Below are 20,932 nucleotides of genomic sequence, written 5' to 3'. Positions count from 1 at the left end.
GCAACCTTTTTTGTGATTGGGCTAGTTTCTGTCAACTCTGGAAAGTGTAAAACTAGTCGAAAATAAAACATATTTTATTGGGCACTGTTGTTTACTTTGACCAATGGAAGCGCACCTTCTGTGCAATACGTGATCCACATGTCATGGTCTGATTTTTTTACAGGAGATATCTTTGCCCTTTCTTCGCTGCTCCAAACGCGGTTTGTTTTTCACTGTAGCCACAAATTAAATTTTGCTGATATTTTCTTGTTTATTCTGTTACTATTACACTGTTGCTGTGCAAGTTGTGCTTGAGTTCATATTAAAAAAAAGTCATTGACTGCATAATTTTTACCTTGTTAGCATAGACCTTATTCCAAAATAGCCGTCATTTAAATATTATTTTGTGTTTATTCAAATTAGCTCTTGACGCCTCGTTCTTGAGCTGAAAATTCAAAAGAATATTTTGCTTTGAACGAGGCATCAAGGTCTAATTTCAATAAAAACAAAAGAATATCTAAATTGCGACCCTTTTGGAATGAGGTGTATTAGTATTGACAGCACGTAGTAAATAGAATATTTGAATTATAAAACAGCTTTGATTTAATTAAATTATGCTTCTGTGACCGGAACTGTCGTGATGGCGTCACGGATGAGATTTATGACATTTTGTGAAATCCGATAAAATAAGGTTCCGTTTTTTTGGATCAAATAAAGTGCTTTGAACCGTTGCTGCTTCTGTTTGTTTATGATTTGAAGAAGCAACACCGCAATGGCGACACAAAGGCCTGATTTGATTCATTTTTTAAACGTGGCGTGCCACAGGTATCCCACTTAATGAGATAGAAAATGCCGCGAGAAATAAATGTACAATCTTATGCGCCCTTTTGCACAAAGGATTTATTCCGTGTGTAATTTGCGAGGGAAAGAACTTGGACGATTTCGAAGAAAAATAGTAAAGTTAATTCTTTAATTAAGTTGCCCTGTAGTGAACATGCGATAAAACTCATCACATTCATGAAATCGTTGCTCAGCAACTATTAACCAATCAGGATCAAATAGCCATGCGAAATTGTCCCTGTCTATGCAACTTAAAGCAGAGGTCTTAACATACGATTAAGAGCTGTTTAAATGACTTTTGAATACTGACATTCTGTTCGGCAAAGGACGGAAAATAACCTTATTCTTCTTGGATACAAAGGAAATTGTGCCAAGGAATAAAAAGAAAGATTTCTTGAACTTCACATAGATTATTTTAAATTTGTACAAATCTTAACTGGGAATCAACAATATTTCGTTTGCAGTTTATTTTATTATTATTATTATTATTATTATTATTTTTGGTCTGTGACCGATTTGTTAATAAAATAAGCTGACATAGCGCGAGATCGTTTGTTCGCAACGCAAAACAGCGAAGTTGCTTTTGAACCGTAATCGGAAACCTAAGCGATTACCTGCAGTTGGAACTATACTCCAGGTCGAAGTGCTCAAATGTAATGTTTAAAGCCGCACCAAAACCAGTGTACACAAAAACCACACAGGACTTGCTTCTTGGGTAGTTGTTAGGGTATCCAGGACTTTCCAGGACATCGTTGACAACTTGTCTACAAGCTTGGTAGAAATGTAAATGAAAGACAGAAGTGGTGGAAATAGCTATGATTAAATTAAGCATGATCATAACATGTAAACTCAGTCGTCGATACCTTACCCCGATACTTTTGTGGCTAACGACCTTCCTATTACAGGTTTGGAGAGATCTCCATCGTTGATGTATTCACTATGATAGCATATATGATTTCACATAACTGCAAAAAGGTCTATTTCTGGCGTATTGTATTTGCATTATAATGTAGCATTCACATTTAAAGTATATAGAAATACCTGGAACAAAACGTTTCATTACCAAAGAGTTTGATTCAAGTACAATTTGAACTATTATGTACCGTGAGTTGGAAAATAAACAAACAAACCGTAACACACTTTTCAAGATTGGCTTTCATTTGAGTCTTTTCAATTCTGTCACTATTAAATCAACATTTATTGAATGATATGACCAAAGTGAAGGTTTCATTTAAAATATTATTACCTGTTGGACTCTGAGTGGTGGGCGTTGGCCGATATGTTGTCGACACTGTTTTGAAAAAAAGGACATTCAATTCAAGTCACTGAATGGTCACTGGATCGTAAAGCCCTGTGCAAAAAAACGCAACAACTCCAGCATTGTTGAGAGTTGGTTGTTTTGCGGAAGTTGGATGATGTTAGCAGTGATGTGCATACGGACGCTACAACTGCTAACAATGTAAGTGCGTGCAGTGTATTATGGGAACGATACGACCCATAAGACTTTGTAAACTTGCAAAATTCGGCTACCATCTTGTTTTCAAAATGTTAATGCATTGCTATCCCCATGGAGACCCAATGTAATGCGCGTGGGTGGCCCCAACAATGTTGGAAGAGCTGTGCAAACAGATCCAATATTGGTGCCCTACGCTTCGGAGATCACGGAACAAAAGGAATGTTGGGAGTTTTTGACCCACAAGTTTGATCAGTTTATAACTTTTTGCAACAACTCCTAGCCACACGCAACATGCAACAAGGCGTGCAAACGGACGCAACATGTAACATCCAACAATGTTGCGTCCGTTTTGACGGGCTTAAAATGCGCCATTTCTCAATTAATTAAATAGTGATTTGCAGGATCGTTGGTTTAGGCTTCGTCTTTAAGGCGTTGTAATATTAGGAGACATTAAACAGCATTATAGTTATTGTGTATAGACACTGAAAAAATTGATCTATGCATATTATTTTGATATAAGATAATTAAACCCTTTGTATCTATTATGTTATAAAATGATTGCAAATTTTTAGCCAATTTAGCTTTAGTAGTGCAATTCTAGCTTCCATCTCTCTTCTTAACACTTCCTTGATGATAGGACCCAATCGACAAGCAAGCAATATCTGGCTTCGATCAAAAGGATTTCAAGTTGGGCTAAACAGTTAATTTCACTCCGGAGTTTTCCGTTTTTAGTCCGAAAAAGTGGGGCCAATCCCTCGATTGCTGGCCGATATTTATTGCGAGATAGTCAACATTATTGTAGAACGAACAATGTTGACACCCAACCACATGTAACACCCAACAATGTTGGAACAAAGTTGGCCGACAATGTTGCGTCCGTTCCATGGGGCTTAAAATGTGCCATTTTTAAATGGTAACTTCTAAGATTGTAGGCCAAGGCGTTGTAACATAATTATAGTTATTGTGCTTAGGCACTGAAAAATAGATTTATGCATATTATTTTGATATAAAATAATTACACCCTCTGTATCTACTACATTATGTTATACCATGATTTTAAATTTTTAGACAATTTAGCTTTAGTGGTGCAATTCTAGCTTCCATCTCACTTGTTTAAACTCCTTTATAATAGGGTCTAATCGACAAGCAAGCAAAAGCCGGCTAAGATCAGAAGGATCTAGTTTTTTTTATTTCTTCACTTTCTTTGTTTATCTCTCGCCATTCAATTCAGCAAGAAATACTTCATAATTATTCCTTTATTCCTTGCTGTACTTACCGCGGTAAAAACGAAAGATTAGTAACCGGAATCCTGTTTTTTGGACACTCGAGTCTGAACGAAACGTTAGTCTGGCATAGCGACCAGTGACAATGACACTTTGTCCAGTACGATTGCCGCAATATTTGCGATTGAAGCCACCATTGTCGTTCGTAATCAACAGATAATCATACCTGAAAACAAAGCCTGTTGTTTTCAATTTTGTGGTTTCAATGGGTTAGATTAATAAGATTAGCTAAGACAAGACGCCAAGTAGGCGTACACGTGGATTCACTGATCAAAGCAAGCAACATGCAGGAGCTGTAAATAAAATACTGCAGAGTTGTTGTTGATCATGATTACGGGTGCTGTATCAGTTCAAACCTCGTTTTTCATTTTTGCTCTGGCCGTGAGCTGAAGATCGAGGGGGGTTTGTTTTTCATTGTAGCCACAAATTGCAACCTTTTTTGTGATTGGGCTAGTTTCTGTCAACTCTGGAAAGTGTAAAACTAGTCGAAAATAAAACATATTTTATTGGGCACTGTTGTTTACTTTGACCAATGGAAGCGCACCTTCTGTGCAATACGTGATCCACATGTCATGGTCTGATTTTTTTACAGGAGATATCTTTGCCCTTTCTTCGCTGCTCCAAACGCGGTTTGTTTTTCACTGTAGCCACAAATTAAATTTTGCTGATATTTTCTTGTTTATTCTGTTACTATTACACTGTTGCTGTGCAAGTTGTGCTTGAGTTCATATTAAAAAAAAGTCATTGACTGCATAATTTTTACCTTGTTAGCATAGACCTTATTCCAAAATAGCCGTCATTTAAATATTATTTTGTGTTTATTCAAATTAGCTCTTGACGCCTCGTTCTTGAGCTGAAAATTCAAAAGAATATTTTGCCTTGAACGAGGCATCAAGGTCTAATTTCAATAAAAACAAAAGAATATCTAAATTGCGACCCTTTTGGAATGAGGTGTATTAGTATTGACAGCACGTAGTAAATAGAATATTTGAATTATAAAACAGCTTTGATTTAATTAAATTATGCTTCTGTGACCGGAACTGTCGTGATGGCGTCACGGATGAGATTTATGACATTTTGTGAAATCCGATAAAATAAGGTTCCGTTTTTTTGGATCAAATAAAGTGCTTTGAACAGTTGCTGCTTCTGTATGTTTATGATTTGAAGAAGCAACACCGCAATGGCGACACAAAGGCCTGATTTGATTCATTTTTACTACAAGTAAAAGTAGAACGCGGGAACGGCGAAAGCCGATCGATTCCTTAAATCAGGATTTCGAAATGTTCTCTCATAAATGCGAGCCAATTTTTTTTTCCAATTTTTGTCACTTCTGTTCGCGGTTTCAAATGTTTTGACATTTTGCTCTAAATCAAAATAAGGGATACTTTCTTTTCGAATTTAGCCTGAGAAGGAAGTAAAATTCGAAAAAGGGAAGTAGTATGTGAATTGGGAAAAAAACGACACCTCACGCATGTCGTGTATCCGACATGACAGTATCAAGCCAAGAGCTTCGTGACAAGCAAGTGGCTAACTAAAGCCGCTAAAGCCATTTTTTAAACGTGGCGTGCCACAGGTATCCCACTTAATGAGATGGAAAATGCCGCGAGAAATAAATATACAATCGTATGGGCCCTTTTGCACAAAGGATTTATTCCGTGTGTAATTTGCGAGGGAAAGAACTTGGACGATTTCGAAGAAAAATAGTAAAGTTAATTCTTTAATTAAGTTGCCCTGTAGTGAACATGCGATAAAACTCATCACATTCATGAAATCGTTGCTCAGCAACTATTAACCAATCAGGATTAAATAGCCATGCGAAATTGTCCCTGTCTATGCAACTTAAAGCAGAGGTCTTAACATACGATTAAGAGCTATTTAAATGACTTTTGAATACTTACATTCTGTTCGGCAAAGGACGGAAAATAACCTTATTCTTCTTGGATACAAAAGAAATTGTGCCAAGGAATAAAAAGAAAGATCTCTTGAACTTCTCACAGATTATTTTAAATTTGTACAAATCTTAACTGGGAATCAACAATATTTCGTTTGCAGTTTATTTTATTATTATTATTATTATTATTATTATTATTATTATTATTATTATTATTATTATTATTATTATTATTTTTGGTCTGTGACCGATTTGTTAATAAAATAAGCAGACGTAGCGCGAGATCGTTTGTTCGCAACGCAAAACAGCGAAGTTGCTTCTGAACCGTAATCGGAAACCTAAGCGATTACCTGCAGTTGGAACTATACTCCAGGTCGAAGTGCTCAAATGTAATGTTTAAAGCCGCACCAAAACCAGTGTACACAAAAACCACACAGGACTTGCTTCTTGGGTAGTTGTTAGGATATCCAGGACTTTCCAGGACATCGTTGACAACTTGTCTACAAGCTTGGTAGAAATGTAAATGAAAGACAAAAGTGGTGGAAATAGCCATGATTAAATTAAGCATGATCATAACATGTAAACTCAGTCGTCGATACTTTACCCCGATACTTTTGTGGCTAACGACCTTCCTATTACAGGTTTGGAGAGATCTCCATCGTTGATGTATTCACTATGATAGCATATATGATTGCACATAACTGCAAAAAGGTCTATTCCTTACGTATTGTATTTGCATTATAATGTAGCATTCACATTTAAATTATATAGAAATGCCTGGAACAAAACGTTTCATTACCAAAGAGTTTGATTCAAGTACAATTTGAACTATTATGTACCGTGAGTTGGAAAATAAACAAACAAACCGTAACACACTTTTCAAGATTGGCTTTCATTTGAGTCTTTTCAATTCTGTCACTATTAAATCAATATTTATTGAATGATATGACCAAAGTGAAGGTTTCATTTAAAACATTATTACCTGTTGGACTCTGAGTGGTGGGCGTTGGCCGATATGTTGTCGACACTGTTTTGAAAAAAAGGACATTCAATTCAAGTCACTGAATGGTCACTGGATCGTAAAGCTCTGTGCAAAAAAACGCAACAACTCCAGCATTGTTGAGAGTTGGTTGTTTTGCGGAAGTTGGATGATGTTAGCAGTGATGTGGATACGGACGCTACAACTGCTAACAATGTAAGGGCGTGCAGTGTATTATGGGAACGATACGACCCATAAGACTTTGTAAACTTACAAAATTCGGCTACTATCTTGTTTTCAAAATGTTAATGCATTGCTATCCCCATGGAGACCCAATGTAATGCGCGTGGGTGGCCCCAACAATGTTGGAAGAGCTGTGCAAACAGATCCAATATTGGTGCCCTACGCTTCGGAGATCACGGAACAAAAGGAATGCGGGGAGTTTTTGATCAGTTTATAACTTTTTGCAACAACTCCTTGCCACACGCAACAACATGCAACAAGGTGTGCAAACGGACGCAACATGTAACATCCAACAATGTTGCGTCCGTTTTGACGGGCTTAAAATGCGCCATTTCTCAATTAATTAAATAGTGATTTGCAGGATCGTTAGTTTAGGCTTCGTCTTTAAGGCGTTGTAATATTAGGAGACATTAAACTGCATTATAGTTATTGTGTATAGACACTGAAAAAATTGATCTATGCATATTATTTTGATATAAGATAATTAAACCCTTTGTATCTATTATGTTATAAAATGATTGCAAATTTTTAGCCAATTTAGCTTTAGTAGTGCAATTCTAGCTTCCATCTCTCTTCTTAACACTTCCTTGATGATAGGACCCAATCGACAAGCAAACAATATCTGGCTTCGATCAAAAGGATTTCAAGTTGGGCTAAACAGTTAATTTCACTCCGGAGTTTTCCGTTTTTAGTCCGAAAAAGTGGGGCCAATCCCTCGATTGTCTGGCTGATATTTATTGCGAGATAGTCAACATTATTGTAGAACGAAAAATGTTGACACCCAACCACATGTAACACCCAACAATGTTGGAACAAAGTTGGCCGACAATGTTGCGTCCGTTCCATGGGGCTTAAAATGCGCCATTTTTAAATGGTAAGTTCTAAGATTGTAGGCCAAGGCGCTGTAACGTAATTATAGTTATTGTGCTTAGACACTGAAAAATAGACTTATTCATATTACTTTGATATAAAATAATTACACCCTCTGTATCTACTACATTATGTTATACCATGAATTTAAATTTTTAGCCAATTTAGCTTTAGTGGTGCAATTCTAGCTTCCATCTCACTTGTTAAAACTCCCTTTATAATAGGGCCTAATCGACAAGCAAGCAAAAGCCGGCTAAGATCAGAAGGATTTCAAGTTTTTTATTTCTTCACTTTCTTTGTTCATCTCTCGCCATTCATTTCAGCAAGAAATACTTCATAATGATTCCTTTATTCCTTGCTGAACTTACCGCGGTAAAAACGAAAGATTAGTAACCGGAATCCTGTTTTTTGGACACTCGAGTCTGAACGAAACGTTAGTCTGGCATAGCGACCAGTGACAATGACACTTTGTCCAGTACGATTGCCGCAATATTTGCGATTGAAGCCGCCATTGTCGTTCCTAATCCACAGATAATCATACCTGAAAACAAAGCCTGTTGTTTTCAATTTTGTGGTTTCAATGGGTTAGATTAATAAGATTAGCTAAGACAAGACGCCAAGTAGGCGTACACGTGGATTCACCGATCAAAGCAAGCAACAGGCAGGGGCTATAAATAAAATACTACAGAGTTGTTGTTGATCATGATTACGGGTGCTGTATCAGTTCAAACCTCTTTTTTCATTTTTGCTCTGACCGTGAGCTGAAGATTTGAAGGGGTTTGTTCTTCATTGTAGCCACAAATTGCAACCTTTTTTGTGATTGGGCTAATTTCTGTCAACTCTGGAAAGTGTAAAACTAGTCGAAAATAAAACGTATTTTATTGGGCACTGTTGTTTACTTTGACCAATGGAAGGGCACCTTCTGTACAATACGTGATCCACATGTCATGGTCTGATTTTTCTACAGGAGATATCTTTGCCCTTTCTTCGCTGCTCCAAACGCGGTTTGTTTTTCACTGTAGCCACAAATTAAATTTTGCTGATATTCTCTTTTTTATTCTGTTACCGTTACACTGTTGCTGTGCAAGTTGTTTTTGAGTTTATATTAAAAAAAAGTCATTGACTGCATAATTTTTACCTTGTTAGCATAGACATTATTCCAAAATGGCCGTCATTTAAATATTTTTCTTTGTTTTTATTCAAATTAGCCCTTGATGCCTCGTTCTTGAGCTGAAAATTCAAAAGAATAGTTTGCCTTGAACGAGGCATCAAGGTCTAATTTCAATAAAAACAAAAGAATATCTAAATTGCGGCCCTTTTGGAATAAGGTGTATTAGTATTGACAGCACGTAGTAAATAAAATATTTGAATTAATAAACAGTTTGCGTTTAAATTATCCTTCTGTAACCAGAACTGTCGTGATGGCGTCAAGGATGAGATTTATGACATTTTGTGAAATCCGATAAAATGAGGTTCCGTTTTTTTGGATCAAATAAAGTGCTCTGAACATTTGCTGCTTTTGTATGTTCATGATTTGAAGAAGCAACACCGCAATGGCGACACGAAGGCCTGATTTGATTCATTTTTACTACAAGTAAAAGTAGAAGGCGGAAACGGCGAAATCCGATCGATTCCTTAAATCAGGATTTCGAAATGTTCTCCCATAAATGCGAGCCAATTTTTTTTCCAATTTTTGTCACTTCTGTTCGCGGTTTCAAATGTTTTGACATTTTGCTATAAATCAAAATACGGGATACTTTCTTCTGCGAATTTAGCCTGAGAAGGAAGTAAAATTCGAAAAAGCGAAGTAGTATGTGAATTGGGAAGTCTGTGCCAACTTTCCCGATTACCTTTCGCGAGCAAAAAAAAAAAAAAAACGACACCTCACGCATGTCGTGACAAGCACGTGGCTAATTTGCATATCTGACTACGAAGACACTAAAGCCATTTTTTAAACGTGGCGTGCCACAGGTATCCCACTTTATGAGATGGAAAATGCCGCGAGAAATAAATATACAATCGTATGGGCCCTTTTGCACAAAGGATTTATTCCGTGTGTAATTTGCGAGGGAAAGAACTTGGACGATTTCGAAAAAAAAAGGGTAGTTTTATCTTTAAGTTGCCCTGTAGTGAACATGCGATAAAACTCATCACATTCATGAAATCGTTGCTCAGCAACTATTAACCAATCAGAATCAAATAGCCATGCGAAATTGTCCCTGTCTATGCAACTTAAAGCAGAGGTTTTAAAATACGATTAAGAGCTGTTTAAATGACTTTTGAATACTTACATTCTGTTCGGCAAAGGACGGAAAATAACCTTATTCTTCTTGGATACAAAAGAAATTGTGCCAAGGAATAAAAAGAAAGATCTCTTGAACTTCTCACAGATTATTTTAAATTTGTACAAATCTTAACTGGGAATCAACAATATGTCGTTTGCAGTTTATTTTATTATTATTATTATTTTTTTTTTTTGGTCTGTGACCGATTTGTTAATAAAATAAGCAGACGTAGCGCGAGATCGTTTGTTCGCAACGCAAAACAGCGAAGTTGCTTTTGAACCGTAATCGGAAACCTAAGCGATTACCTGCAGTTGGAACTATACTCCAGGTCGAAGTGCTCAAATGTAATGTTTAAAGCCGCACCAAAACCAGTGTACACAAAAACCACACAGGACTTGCTTCTTGGGTAGTTGTTAGGATATCCAGGACTTTCCAGGACATCGTTGACAACTTGTCTACAAGCTTGGTAGAAATGTAAATGAAAGACAAAAGTGGTGGAAATAGCCATGATTAAATTAAGCATGATCATAACATGTAAACTCAGTCGTCGATACTTTACCCCGATACTTTTGTGGCTAACGACCTTCCTATTACAGGTTTGGAGAGATCTCCATCGTTGATGTATTCACTATGATAGCATATATGATTGCACATAACTGCAAAAAGGTCTATTCCTTACGTATTGTATTTGCATTATAATGTAGCATTCACATTTAAATTATATAGAAATGCCTGGAACAAAACGTTTCATTACCAAAGAGTTTGAATTAAGTACAGTTTGAACTATTATGTACCGTGAGTTGGAAAATGAACAAACAAAGCGTAACACACTTTTCAAGATTGGCTTTCATTTGAGTCTTTTCAATTCTGTCACCAGTAAATCAAAATTTATTGAATGATATGACCAAAGTGAAGGTTTCATTTAAAATATTATTACCTGATGGACTCTGAGTGGTGGGCGTTGGCCGATGAGTTGTCCATACTGTTTTGAAAAGAAGGACATTCAAGTCACTAAATGATAACTGGACCCTAAAACCCTGTGCAAACAGACGCAACAACTCCAGCATTGTTCAGAGTTGTTGGTTGTGAAGATGTTGGATGATGTTAGCAGTTGTGTGCAAACGGACGCTACAACTGCTAACAATTTAAGGACGTGCAGTGTATTATGGGAAGGATTCGGCCCCTAAGACTCTGTAAACTTACAGCTGCCATTATGTTTTCAACATATTAATGCGTTGCTATCTCCATGGAGACCATATGTAATGCGCGCGCGTGGCGCCAACAAGGTTGGAAGAGCTGTGCCAACAGATCCAACATTGTTGCGCTACGTTTCGGGGATCACGGAACAAAAGAAATGTTGGGAGTTTTTGACCCAAACGTTTGACCAGTCACAGCCAGCAACATGCAAGAAGGTGTGCAAACGGACGCAACATGTAACACCCAACAATATTGGAACAATGTTGGCCAACAGTGAACGTTTTGTCCGTTTTCACGGGTGTTAAAATGCGCCATTTCTACATAGTGAGTTCGAAGATCGTTGGTTCTGCGTCGGCTTCAAGGCGTTGAAACATTAGGAGATATTTAACAGGATTATAGTTATTGTGTAGAGACACTGAAAAATTGATTTATGCATATTATTTTCATATAAAATAATTATACCCTCATTGTAAATTTTTAGCCAATCTAGCTTTAGTGGTGCAATTCTAGCTTCCATCTCTCTTCTTAGCACTCCCTTGATAATAAGGCCCAATCGACAAGCAAGCAAAAAAGCCGGCTGAGATCAAAAGGATTTCAAGTCTGGGTGCACAGTTAATTTCACTCGAAAGTTTTTCGTTTTTAGTCCGAAAAAGTGGGGCCTCATCTCTCGATTGCTGGTCGATATTTATTGCGAGTTAGTCAACAATATTGTAGCACCAAAAATGTTGTTTTAACGTCATCCAACTTGTGACATCTCGGCCAAAAATGGAAGGTCAGTTTAGCGTAGGCCTCTGAGACTCGTACTTCCCTAACGTTTGGAGATAGGCATTTGTTAAAATATGTTTTCAAACTACTTCTAATGGTGGCAATCTGGTGCAAGTTTTTCTTTTTGTAAAATTCCCAGACTAATGCTAATTGAGCTCTTTGGCTGCTTAAAAACGATAAAATGATGATGATCTGTCGCACACTATTACTTTACCTCCTTTGTTGAGATTGTACACAGTATATATCTATATAATACAACTCCACCATTTCTCGGCATTCATTTCAGCAACAACTACTTCATGAGATAATTTGGTTTCATTTTTCCTTGCTGTACTTACCACCGTAGACAGGAATGAATAGTAACCGGAATCCTGTTCTCTCGACGCAGCAGTTTGAACGAAAAGTGAGAGTGACATAGCGACCAGTGACAATGACACTTTGTCCACTACGACTGCCGCAATATCTGCGATAGAAGCCACCATTGTCGTTCCTTATCCTCAGATAATCATAACTGAAACAAGAAACCTTTTATTTTCAGTTTTGTGGCTTTAATAGGTTCGACTGACAAGATTAGATGAGATAAGATGGAAAATGCCGTGGGAAATAAGTATATCATCGCATGAACCCTTTCGCGCTAAGGATTAATTCGGAATCCTTGTGTAAATTGCTAGGGAAAAAAAAAAAACAAATAAAATGAATTCTTTAAGTTGCCCTCTAGGGAACATGGGATTGCTTGTTTTTCACTATTGTGAAATTGTTGCTTTTCCTGTTCTTTCGACACTTTAGTCTGAACGAAAAGTTAGTTTCATTTATTCCTGCAACTAGTGAAATCTTTTCACGCGCAAATCCCAAGTTGCTCGGAGGCGAATAGTTAACAACTATTTACCGAAGTGGGGGTGGCTAGGGGTGGATATTTACCGCGCCGCGGCGTGGTAAATATCCAAGGCTAGCCACCGACACTGAGGTGAATAGTTGTTTTAGTATATACTAAAACAGTGAGATAATATACAAAGCAAAAAATTAATTTGGATGTATTCTTCACTTGTCACGGATGCAAATCGGGACGCCATTTTTTCCCCAGTTGCTCGGAGGTAAATAGCACAGGATATTTGGAGTTTGCATGGTGGGTGGATGGAGCAAAGTTTGTTAAAAAGATTCCAAGTTAAAAGTATACTCTACTATAAATATAAACTTGCTGAAACAGTTGTCCTCGATGCAAACTAAGAAATTGTGATTTTCTTCCGGAATTCAAACACGGCAGTTTTTCCAGGTGATCGGGCCTTTGGAAAATTGCGAGTAATTATGTTCTTAAGTGAAGCTATGATCCTCGCGTTTATGACCTGCAAGTAAGGCCTATGGCTGTATGAGTTCATTCCAAGTCGATGTCCCAGTCTATGCAACATAGAACATACGATTCAGAGCACCTGCTGTTTACATGTCTCCTGAATAGTTATATTCTGTCCTGCAAAGGACGGAAAATTATCTTATTCTTCTTTGATACAAAGAAAATATTCCAAGGAATATAAAGATCTCTCGAACTTCTCACGGATGATTTTATACTCGTACAAATCTTAACTGGGAATCAACAATATTCCCTTTGCAGTTTTTTTTTCCTAGCCTCTGACCCATTGGTTAGAAAATAAGCGGACGTAGCGCGAGATCTTTTATTCGCAATGCAAAACAGTGAAATTGCTTTTGAACCGTAATCGGAAACCTAAGCGATTACCTGCATGAATAATGATACTGGAGGTCGAAGTGCTCAAATGTAATGTTTAAAGCACCACCAAAAGGAATTGAAACATTAGCCACACAGTACTTGTATCTTGGGTAGTTGTTGGGATATCCAGGACTTTCCAGCGTATTGTTGATAACTCGTCTACAAGCTTAACAGAAAGAGTAGATGAATGACAGAAGTCGTGGTAATAGCCATGAGTAAATTAAGCAGGATAACACGTCAACAGCTATCCAGACTTGACCCCTGGGAGAGAAGGGCTTCTTTTGTGCCTCACGACCTTCTAAATTACAGGTTTGGAGAAATCTCCATGGTTGACATATTCACTATGATAGCATACGCCATAGACTGGAGTTCAATGGGGGCAAATGAAGGCTGATAGCTCACACACATGGCATTGTTGAGTTTGCTCTAAGTTAAAAGCCCTCCTTCAACCGACAGGCTTTCGTTTTTGTTATGGAAATTTGCGTTGCTTATCGTAGCGATCTGATTGTATGGATTTCAGCTTTAGCGGGATTTTCATATGTGAAAATTGTACCACGCCACGCAATGCCTGTCGGTTGAAGGTAGGCTGTTAAAGATAAATTGAAATAATGACAGTAAATGACTTAAAAATGTGCGGCATGATCTTTGTCATCGTCACGGTCGTCGCCATGGTCTTCATCATCACCATGACTGATATCATCTTCGTCATAATCGTTAACATTATCAGCATAATCGTCATCGTCATAATCGACATCATCATCATCATCGTCGTCATCATTATGATCATCATCATCATCACCAGAGACAAGTCCAAGTACAGGGGAATCTTTGTTCACACTTTCTGTCTCATTAGTACGTACCAGGTTAGCTATCCTGTTCTAATCAGTCAGCCAAGAATAAAGTACTGAATATCGAAAGTGCACGGCTGCTATAGCTGTAAAACTCAAGAGTGTATTGGCAGTTTGCTTTGTTCGTGGTATCAATGGTATCAAGATAATATGAGGTAGGAGAGCAATTCCCTGTGACCCTTGATAATTTGTTCAAATCTATTTTTAGATCTCGCCTGCACTGTGTAGGTTACTTTTTTCGGTTTTTGCCATGACCGCGCGGTCTACTTTCATACCAACTGACCAATAAGTTGTGTCGTCTATGAAAGATAATATGAGGTAGGAGAGCAATTCCCTGTGACCCTTGATAATTAGTTAAAATCTATTTTTAGATCTCGCCTGCACTGTGAAGGGTACTTTTTTCGATTTTTACCATGACCGCGCGGTCTTATTTCATGCCAACTGACCAGTAAGTTGTGTCGTCTATGAAATAAGCACGCAGTATGACAGTAGTTTTCATCGGAATAGGGAAAAATATGGGTGATTGGCACTATTGCTTCATTTTTCTTGATGGTATCCATTCCTGGTAAACAATTTCGTTCAGTATAAAGTGCTACACGGACGGCATAAAGCAATTGGCATCATAATTCAAGCTGTACATTTTCTTTTCTGTAGGGGTTCAGAAAATAAGGCCATTTTCCAATGTTTGCGATAGCACTAGAGCGAGCCTTGAAATGCGGCTGATAGCAACCTCCTATGAGCCTTTGTTAAGTGCTAGTTCTAAATCAATTACGAGAATCTAACAGACTGGATTCACGAATGGCTGGACTCAATAGACCAAGTCGGTCAACTCAGTGTTGTGCCTAATTCAATTCGCTGTGTATTGTATTTGCATTATAATGTAGTATTAACATTTAAATAATATGGAAATACCTGGAACAAAACGTTCTATGTCCAAAAGGTTTGAATCAGTGTTGGAAAATAAACAAACAAACCGCGAAACAGTTTTCAAACTTGACTTTCATTTTAGTCTTTCAAATTCTGTCAGCAGTGAGTCAAATAGCATGCACACGCAGACGTAATTCCGGCGGTCGTTTCTCTCCGAAAAAGCCTGATGCTATAGACCTTATTCATAAATGGCGGTCAATTTATAATTCTTTTGTCGAAGTGCAAATTAGCTTACCAAGCCTCGATACCATACAGTGAATTGAAAAGAATTCTCCCTCTGAAATGAGGCTTGGTAGGCTAATTTGCACGTGGACAAAAGAATTATAAATGTGACCGCCATTTATGAATAAGGTCTATCGCAGGCTATAAATTAAAATTTATCGATTGATATTATTAAAGGGAAGGTTCTATATAAAAAAGTATTACCTGTTGGACTCTGAGTGGTAGGCGTTGGCCGATATGTTGTCGACACTGTTTTGAAAAAAAGAACATTCAAGTCACTGAATGATAACTGGATACTAAAGCCCTGTGCAAAGAGACGCAACAACTCCAGCATTGTTGAGAGTTGGTTGTTTTGCGGAAGTTGGATGATGTTAGGAGTGATGTGCATACGGACGCTACAACTGCTAACAATGTAAGGGCGTGCAGTGTATTATGGAAAGGATACGACCCATAAGACTTTGTAAACTTACAAAATTCAGCTGCCATCTTGTTTTCAACATGTTAATACATTGCTATCTCCATGGAGACCCAATGTAATGCACGTGGGTGGCCCCAACAATATTTGAAGAGCTGTGCAAACGGATCCAATATTGGTGGGCTACGCTTCGGAGATCACGGAACAAAAGGAATGTTGGGAGTTTTTAACTCACAAGTTTGATCAGTTTATAACTTTTTGCAACAACTCCCAATCACACGCAACAACATGCAACAAGGCGTGCAAACGGACGCAACATGTAACATGCAACAATGTTGCGTCCGTTTTGACGGGCTTAAAATGCGCCATTTCTCAATTAAATAGTTTCTTCCGCGTTAAGGCGCTGTAACATTAGGAGACATTAAACAGCATTATAGTTATGGTGTAGAGACACTGAAAATTGATATTTGCATATTATTTTGATATAAGAGAATTAAACCCTTTGTATCTATTAAGTTTTACGATGATTGCAAAATTTAGCCAATTTAGCTTTAGTGGTGCAATTCTCGTGAATTCTTGTGACATCTAGGCCAAAATGGAAGGTCAATTTAGTGTAGGCCCCTGACATAAGACTCGTACTTTGGTAACGTTTGGAGACAGGCATCTGTTAAAATATGTGTTCAAACTACTTCTAATAATCTGGTGTAACATTCTCTTTTTGAAAAATTCCAAGACCTATGCTGATTGAGCTCTTTCGCTGCTTAAAAACGATAAAATGATGATGAACTGTCGTACATTAGCAAAACAACACTATTCCTTTACCTCCTCTGTATATGTATATCTATATAATACAACTCCACCATTTCCCGTCATTCATTTCAGCAACAACTACTTCATGAGATAATTTGGTTCCATTTTTCCTTGCTGTACTTACCACCGTAAACAGGAATGAATAGTAACCGGAATCCTGTTCTCTCGACGCAGCAGTTTGAACGAAAAGTGAGAGTGACATAGCGACCAGTGACAATGACACTTTGTCCAGTACGATAGCCGCAATATGTGCGATAGAAGCCATAATTGTTGTTCCTTATCCTCAGATAATCATTACTGAAACAAGAAACCTTTTATTTTCAGTTTTGTGGCTTTAATAGGTTCGACTGACAAGATTAGATGAGATAAGATGGAAAATGCCGTGGGAAATAAGTATATCATCGCATGAACCCTTTCGCGCTAAGGATTAATTCCCTGTGTAAATTGCTAGGGAAAAACGAGGACGATTAGGGAAAAAAAAAAAAAAATGAATTTTTTAAATTTGCCTTCCAGAGAACATGCGATTTCTTGTTTATCACAATTGTGAAATTGTTGCTTATCCTGTTCTTTCGACACTCAAGTCTGAACGAGGAATTAGTTTCGCATAGCGACCAGTGACAATGACACTTTGTCCAGGACGATTGCCGCAATATGTGCGATAGAAGCCACCATTGTTGTTCCTTATCCTCAGATAATCATTACTGAAACAAGGAACCTTTTATTTTGAGGGGTATACGAATGGTATATGGATAGATAGAGAGATAATTCATAGAGAAATTGGTGGATAGAAGACTGGAAGAGTGGGTCTGTGGATGGATGAATGGGTGGTTAGCTTCAATATTCAAATGAATTTTATCGGAAAATTCTGGTTCAGCTAAGAGCCAACTGGCAGCCAGATAGAAGCTGGAACAAAGTATGTTACGAAGATTCCAAGTTAAAAGTATACTCTAATGCATATAAATTTCCTGAAATACGTGTCCTCGATGCCAACCAAAAAATTGTGACTTTCTTCCGGGAATGATTCCCACACGGCAGCTTTTCGAGGCTATCCGGCTTTCGGAAACTTGCAAGCAATAAATGCCCCTGCCTATGTAACTTAAAGGAACGTTTTTAGACTACGCTTAATGCTCTTTAAATTTCTCTTATATACTCACATTCTGTCCGAAAAAGGATGGAAAATTACTTTATTTTTCTTAAATCCAAAGAAAAATGTGCCAAGGAATAGGATTATCTCTTGATTTATTAGAACTTGACACCGATTATTTTAAATTCGTACAAATGTTAACTGGCAATCAACAATACTTCGTTTGCAGTTTTTCATTTATTTATGTATTTGTTTTTAAGCTTTGACGGATTGGTTGAGAAAATAAGCTTACGCAGCGCGAGATCTAAGTGTACCTGCAGTAGTAACGATTCTCCAGGTCGAAGTGCTCAAATGTAATGTTCACAGCTGCACCGTAAGGAATATAATAGGTAGCCACACAGTACTTGTATCTTGGGTAGTTGTTGGGATATCCAGGACTTTCCAGCGTATTGTTGATAATTCGTCTACAAGCTTAATAAAAAGAGTAAATGTAAGACAGAGGTCGTGGTAATATACATGATTAAATTAAGCAGGATAACACGTAAACTGCCACCAATTTTGGACCCCTCGGAGTGAAGGGCATTTTTGTGCGTAACCACCTTCTTCTTACAGGTTTGGAGAAATCTCTATCGTTGACATATTAACTATGATAGCATACGCCATAGACTGGAGTTCAATGCAAGCAAAAGAAGGCTGATTACTCACACCCATAGCATTGTTGAGTTTGCTGTAAGTTAAAGGCCCACCTTCAACCGACAGACTTTTTGTTTTTGTTCTGGAAATACGCGTTGCTTATCGTAGCGATCTGATTGGATGAATTTCAGCTTTGGAGGGATTTTCACATATGAAAATTGTTCCACGGCACGCAATTCTATCGTTTTAAAGACAGTTTGAAATAATGACACTAAATGACTTTAAAATGTCGGTCATCATTTTTGGCATTATCATGGTCGATATTATTTTCGTCATAATCGTCACCATTATCATTATCATCATCATCATCATCATCATCGTCTTCATCATTATCATTATCAGAGACAAGTCTAACTACAGGAGAATCTTTGTTTACATTTTCTGCTTCATTAGCACCAAGCTATCGTTTTCTCATCAGTCAGCCAAGAATAAAGTACTGAATATAGAAAGTGCACGGCTGCTTTCTTGAAAACTCTTGAGTTTATTGGCAGTTTGCTTTGTTCGTGGTATCCATGGTATCAAGAGAATATGAGGTAGGAGAGCGAATCCCTGTGCCTCATGATAACTATTTAAAGTCTATTTTTAGATAGCGTCCGCGCTTTGAAGGTCATTTTTATCAACTTTTACCATGACCGCGCTGTCCGCTTTTACACCAACTGACCAATAAGGTGTCGTCTATGAAATAAGCACGCAGTATGACACGGAACTAATACTAGATTTGAAGAAGAGGGGAAAATACGGGTGATTCGCACTCTTGCTTCATTTTCTGTTAATGATATTCAATTGTCGTAAACAATGTCGCTCAGTATAGAGGGCTACACGGACGGCATTGAGCACTCAGGATCATAATTCAAGGTGTACATTTTCTTTCCTGTAGGGGTCCAGAAAGCAAGGCCATTTTCCAATGTTTCGATTGCACTGGAGCAAGCCTTAAAATGAGGCTGATAGCAGCCTCTTATGAGCCTTTGTTGAGGGCTAGTTCTAGATCAACTGCGAGAATCTAACAGACTGGATTCAGGAATAAATGGAATCGATAGACCAAATCGGCTAACTCAATGTTGTACCTCATAGATCATTTCCGAGTTTATGTCTGCCTCATTCTCAAAGCGAGTCTAAGTGCGAAGTTTTTGTGATAGTAATTATTTCCACTTTACATATGAATTAAAACTAATTTTCATAAGAAAAACTTCGCACTTAGAGGAGGCAGACATGAACTCGGAAATGGTCTATTCAATTCGTTGTGTATTGTATTTGCATTATAATGTAGCAATGACATTTAAATGATAAGGAAACACCTGGAACAAAGCGTTTTATTCCCAAAGGGTGTCAATTGGGTACAATTTGGTCTACTGTATAAGAAATAGTGTTGGAAAATGAATAAACAAATCGTGACACACTTTTCTGTCTATAGTAAATCAAATAGCTTGCAAATGCAGACGTATTTCCGGCGGTCGTTTCTATCCAAAAAAACGGATGCTATCGCAGGCTAGAAATCAAAATTTATCGATTGATATTACCAAAGTGAAGGTTTTATTTAAAAATTTATTACCTGATGGACTCTGAGTGGTGGGCGTTGGCCGATTTGTTGTCGATACTGTTTTCAAAAGAAGGAGATATTCAAGTCACTAAATGATAACTGGACCCTAAAGCCCTGTGCAAACAGACGCAACAGTTCCAGCATTGTTGAGAGTTGTTGGTTTTGCGGATGTTGGATGATGTTAACAGTTGTGCGCAAACGGACGCTACAACTGCTAACAATGTAAGAACGTGCAGTGTATTATGGGAAGGATACGACCTATAAGACTCTGTAAACTTACAAAATTCAGCTGCCATCTTGTTTTCAACATATTAATGCATTGCTATCTCCATGGAGACCATATGTAATGCGCGCGTGTGGCCCCAACAATGTTGGAAGAGCTGTGCAAACAGATCCAACATTGTTGCGCCACGCTTTGGCGATCACGGAACGTGTAACATCCAACAATGTTGAGTCCATTTGCACGGGGCTTAAAATGTGCCATTTCCAATAAGTAAGTTCGAAGATCGTTGGTTCAGGCTTCGGCATCAAGGCGTTGTAACATTAGGAGACATTAAACAGCATTATAGTTATTGTTATTGTGTATAGCGATAAGAAGGATTTCAAGTTCGGGTAAACAGTTTATTTCACTCTAGAGTGCCGTTTTTAGTTCGGAAAAGCGGAGCATAATCTCCCGATTGTTAGCCGATATTTGTTTCGAGTCAGTCAACATCGTAGAACGAACAATATCGATTCAACGTCATCCAACATGTGACATCTCGGAAAAAATGGAAGGTCAAGTTAGCGTAGACCTCTGTGAGGCATTGGTTAAAATACGTGTTCAAACTACTTCTAATGATGGCAATCTGGTGCAAGTTTCTCTTTTCGTAAAATTGCGTGACTTATGCTAAT

General features: G+C 37.8%; 1 protein-coding gene across 1 annotated transcript in view; it reads right to left on the bottom strand.

Annotated features, from left to right (window-relative positions):
• Positions 1-20,932, bottom strand: part of LOC138025024 (cubilin-like) — a 75,283-nt gene that overhangs the window by 18,999 nt on the left and 35,352 nt on the right. The window contains exons 18-28 of the mRNA XM_068872255.1: positions 20,054-20,098; positions 18,126-18,282; positions 12,127-12,299; positions 10,764-10,808; positions 10,132-10,288; positions 7,910-8,082; positions 6,432-6,476; positions 5,800-5,956; positions 3,552-3,724; positions 2,066-2,110; positions 1,434-1,590 (exon numbers count right to left, since the gene is read on the bottom strand). Coding sequence (XP_068728356.1) covers positions 1,434-1,590; positions 2,066-2,110; positions 3,552-3,724; positions 5,800-5,956; positions 6,432-6,476; positions 7,910-8,082; positions 10,132-10,288; positions 10,764-10,808; positions 12,127-12,299; positions 18,126-18,282; positions 20,054-20,098 — 1,327 coding nt within the window. The remainder of the gene's footprint in view (positions 1-1,433; positions 1,591-2,065; positions 2,111-3,551; positions 3,725-5,799; positions 5,957-6,431; positions 6,477-7,909; positions 8,083-10,131; positions 10,289-10,763; positions 10,809-12,126; positions 12,300-18,125; positions 18,283-20,053; positions 20,099-20,932) is intronic.

Source organism: Montipora capricornis, chromosome 11, assembly GCF_036669925.1.
Source record: "Montipora capricornis isolate CH-2021 chromosome 11, ASM3666992v2, whole genome shotgun sequence".
NCBI lineage: Eukaryota > Metazoa > Cnidaria > Anthozoa > Scleractinia > Acroporidae > Montipora > Montipora capricornis.
This window is presented reverse-complemented; position numbering and strand designations above follow the sequence as displayed.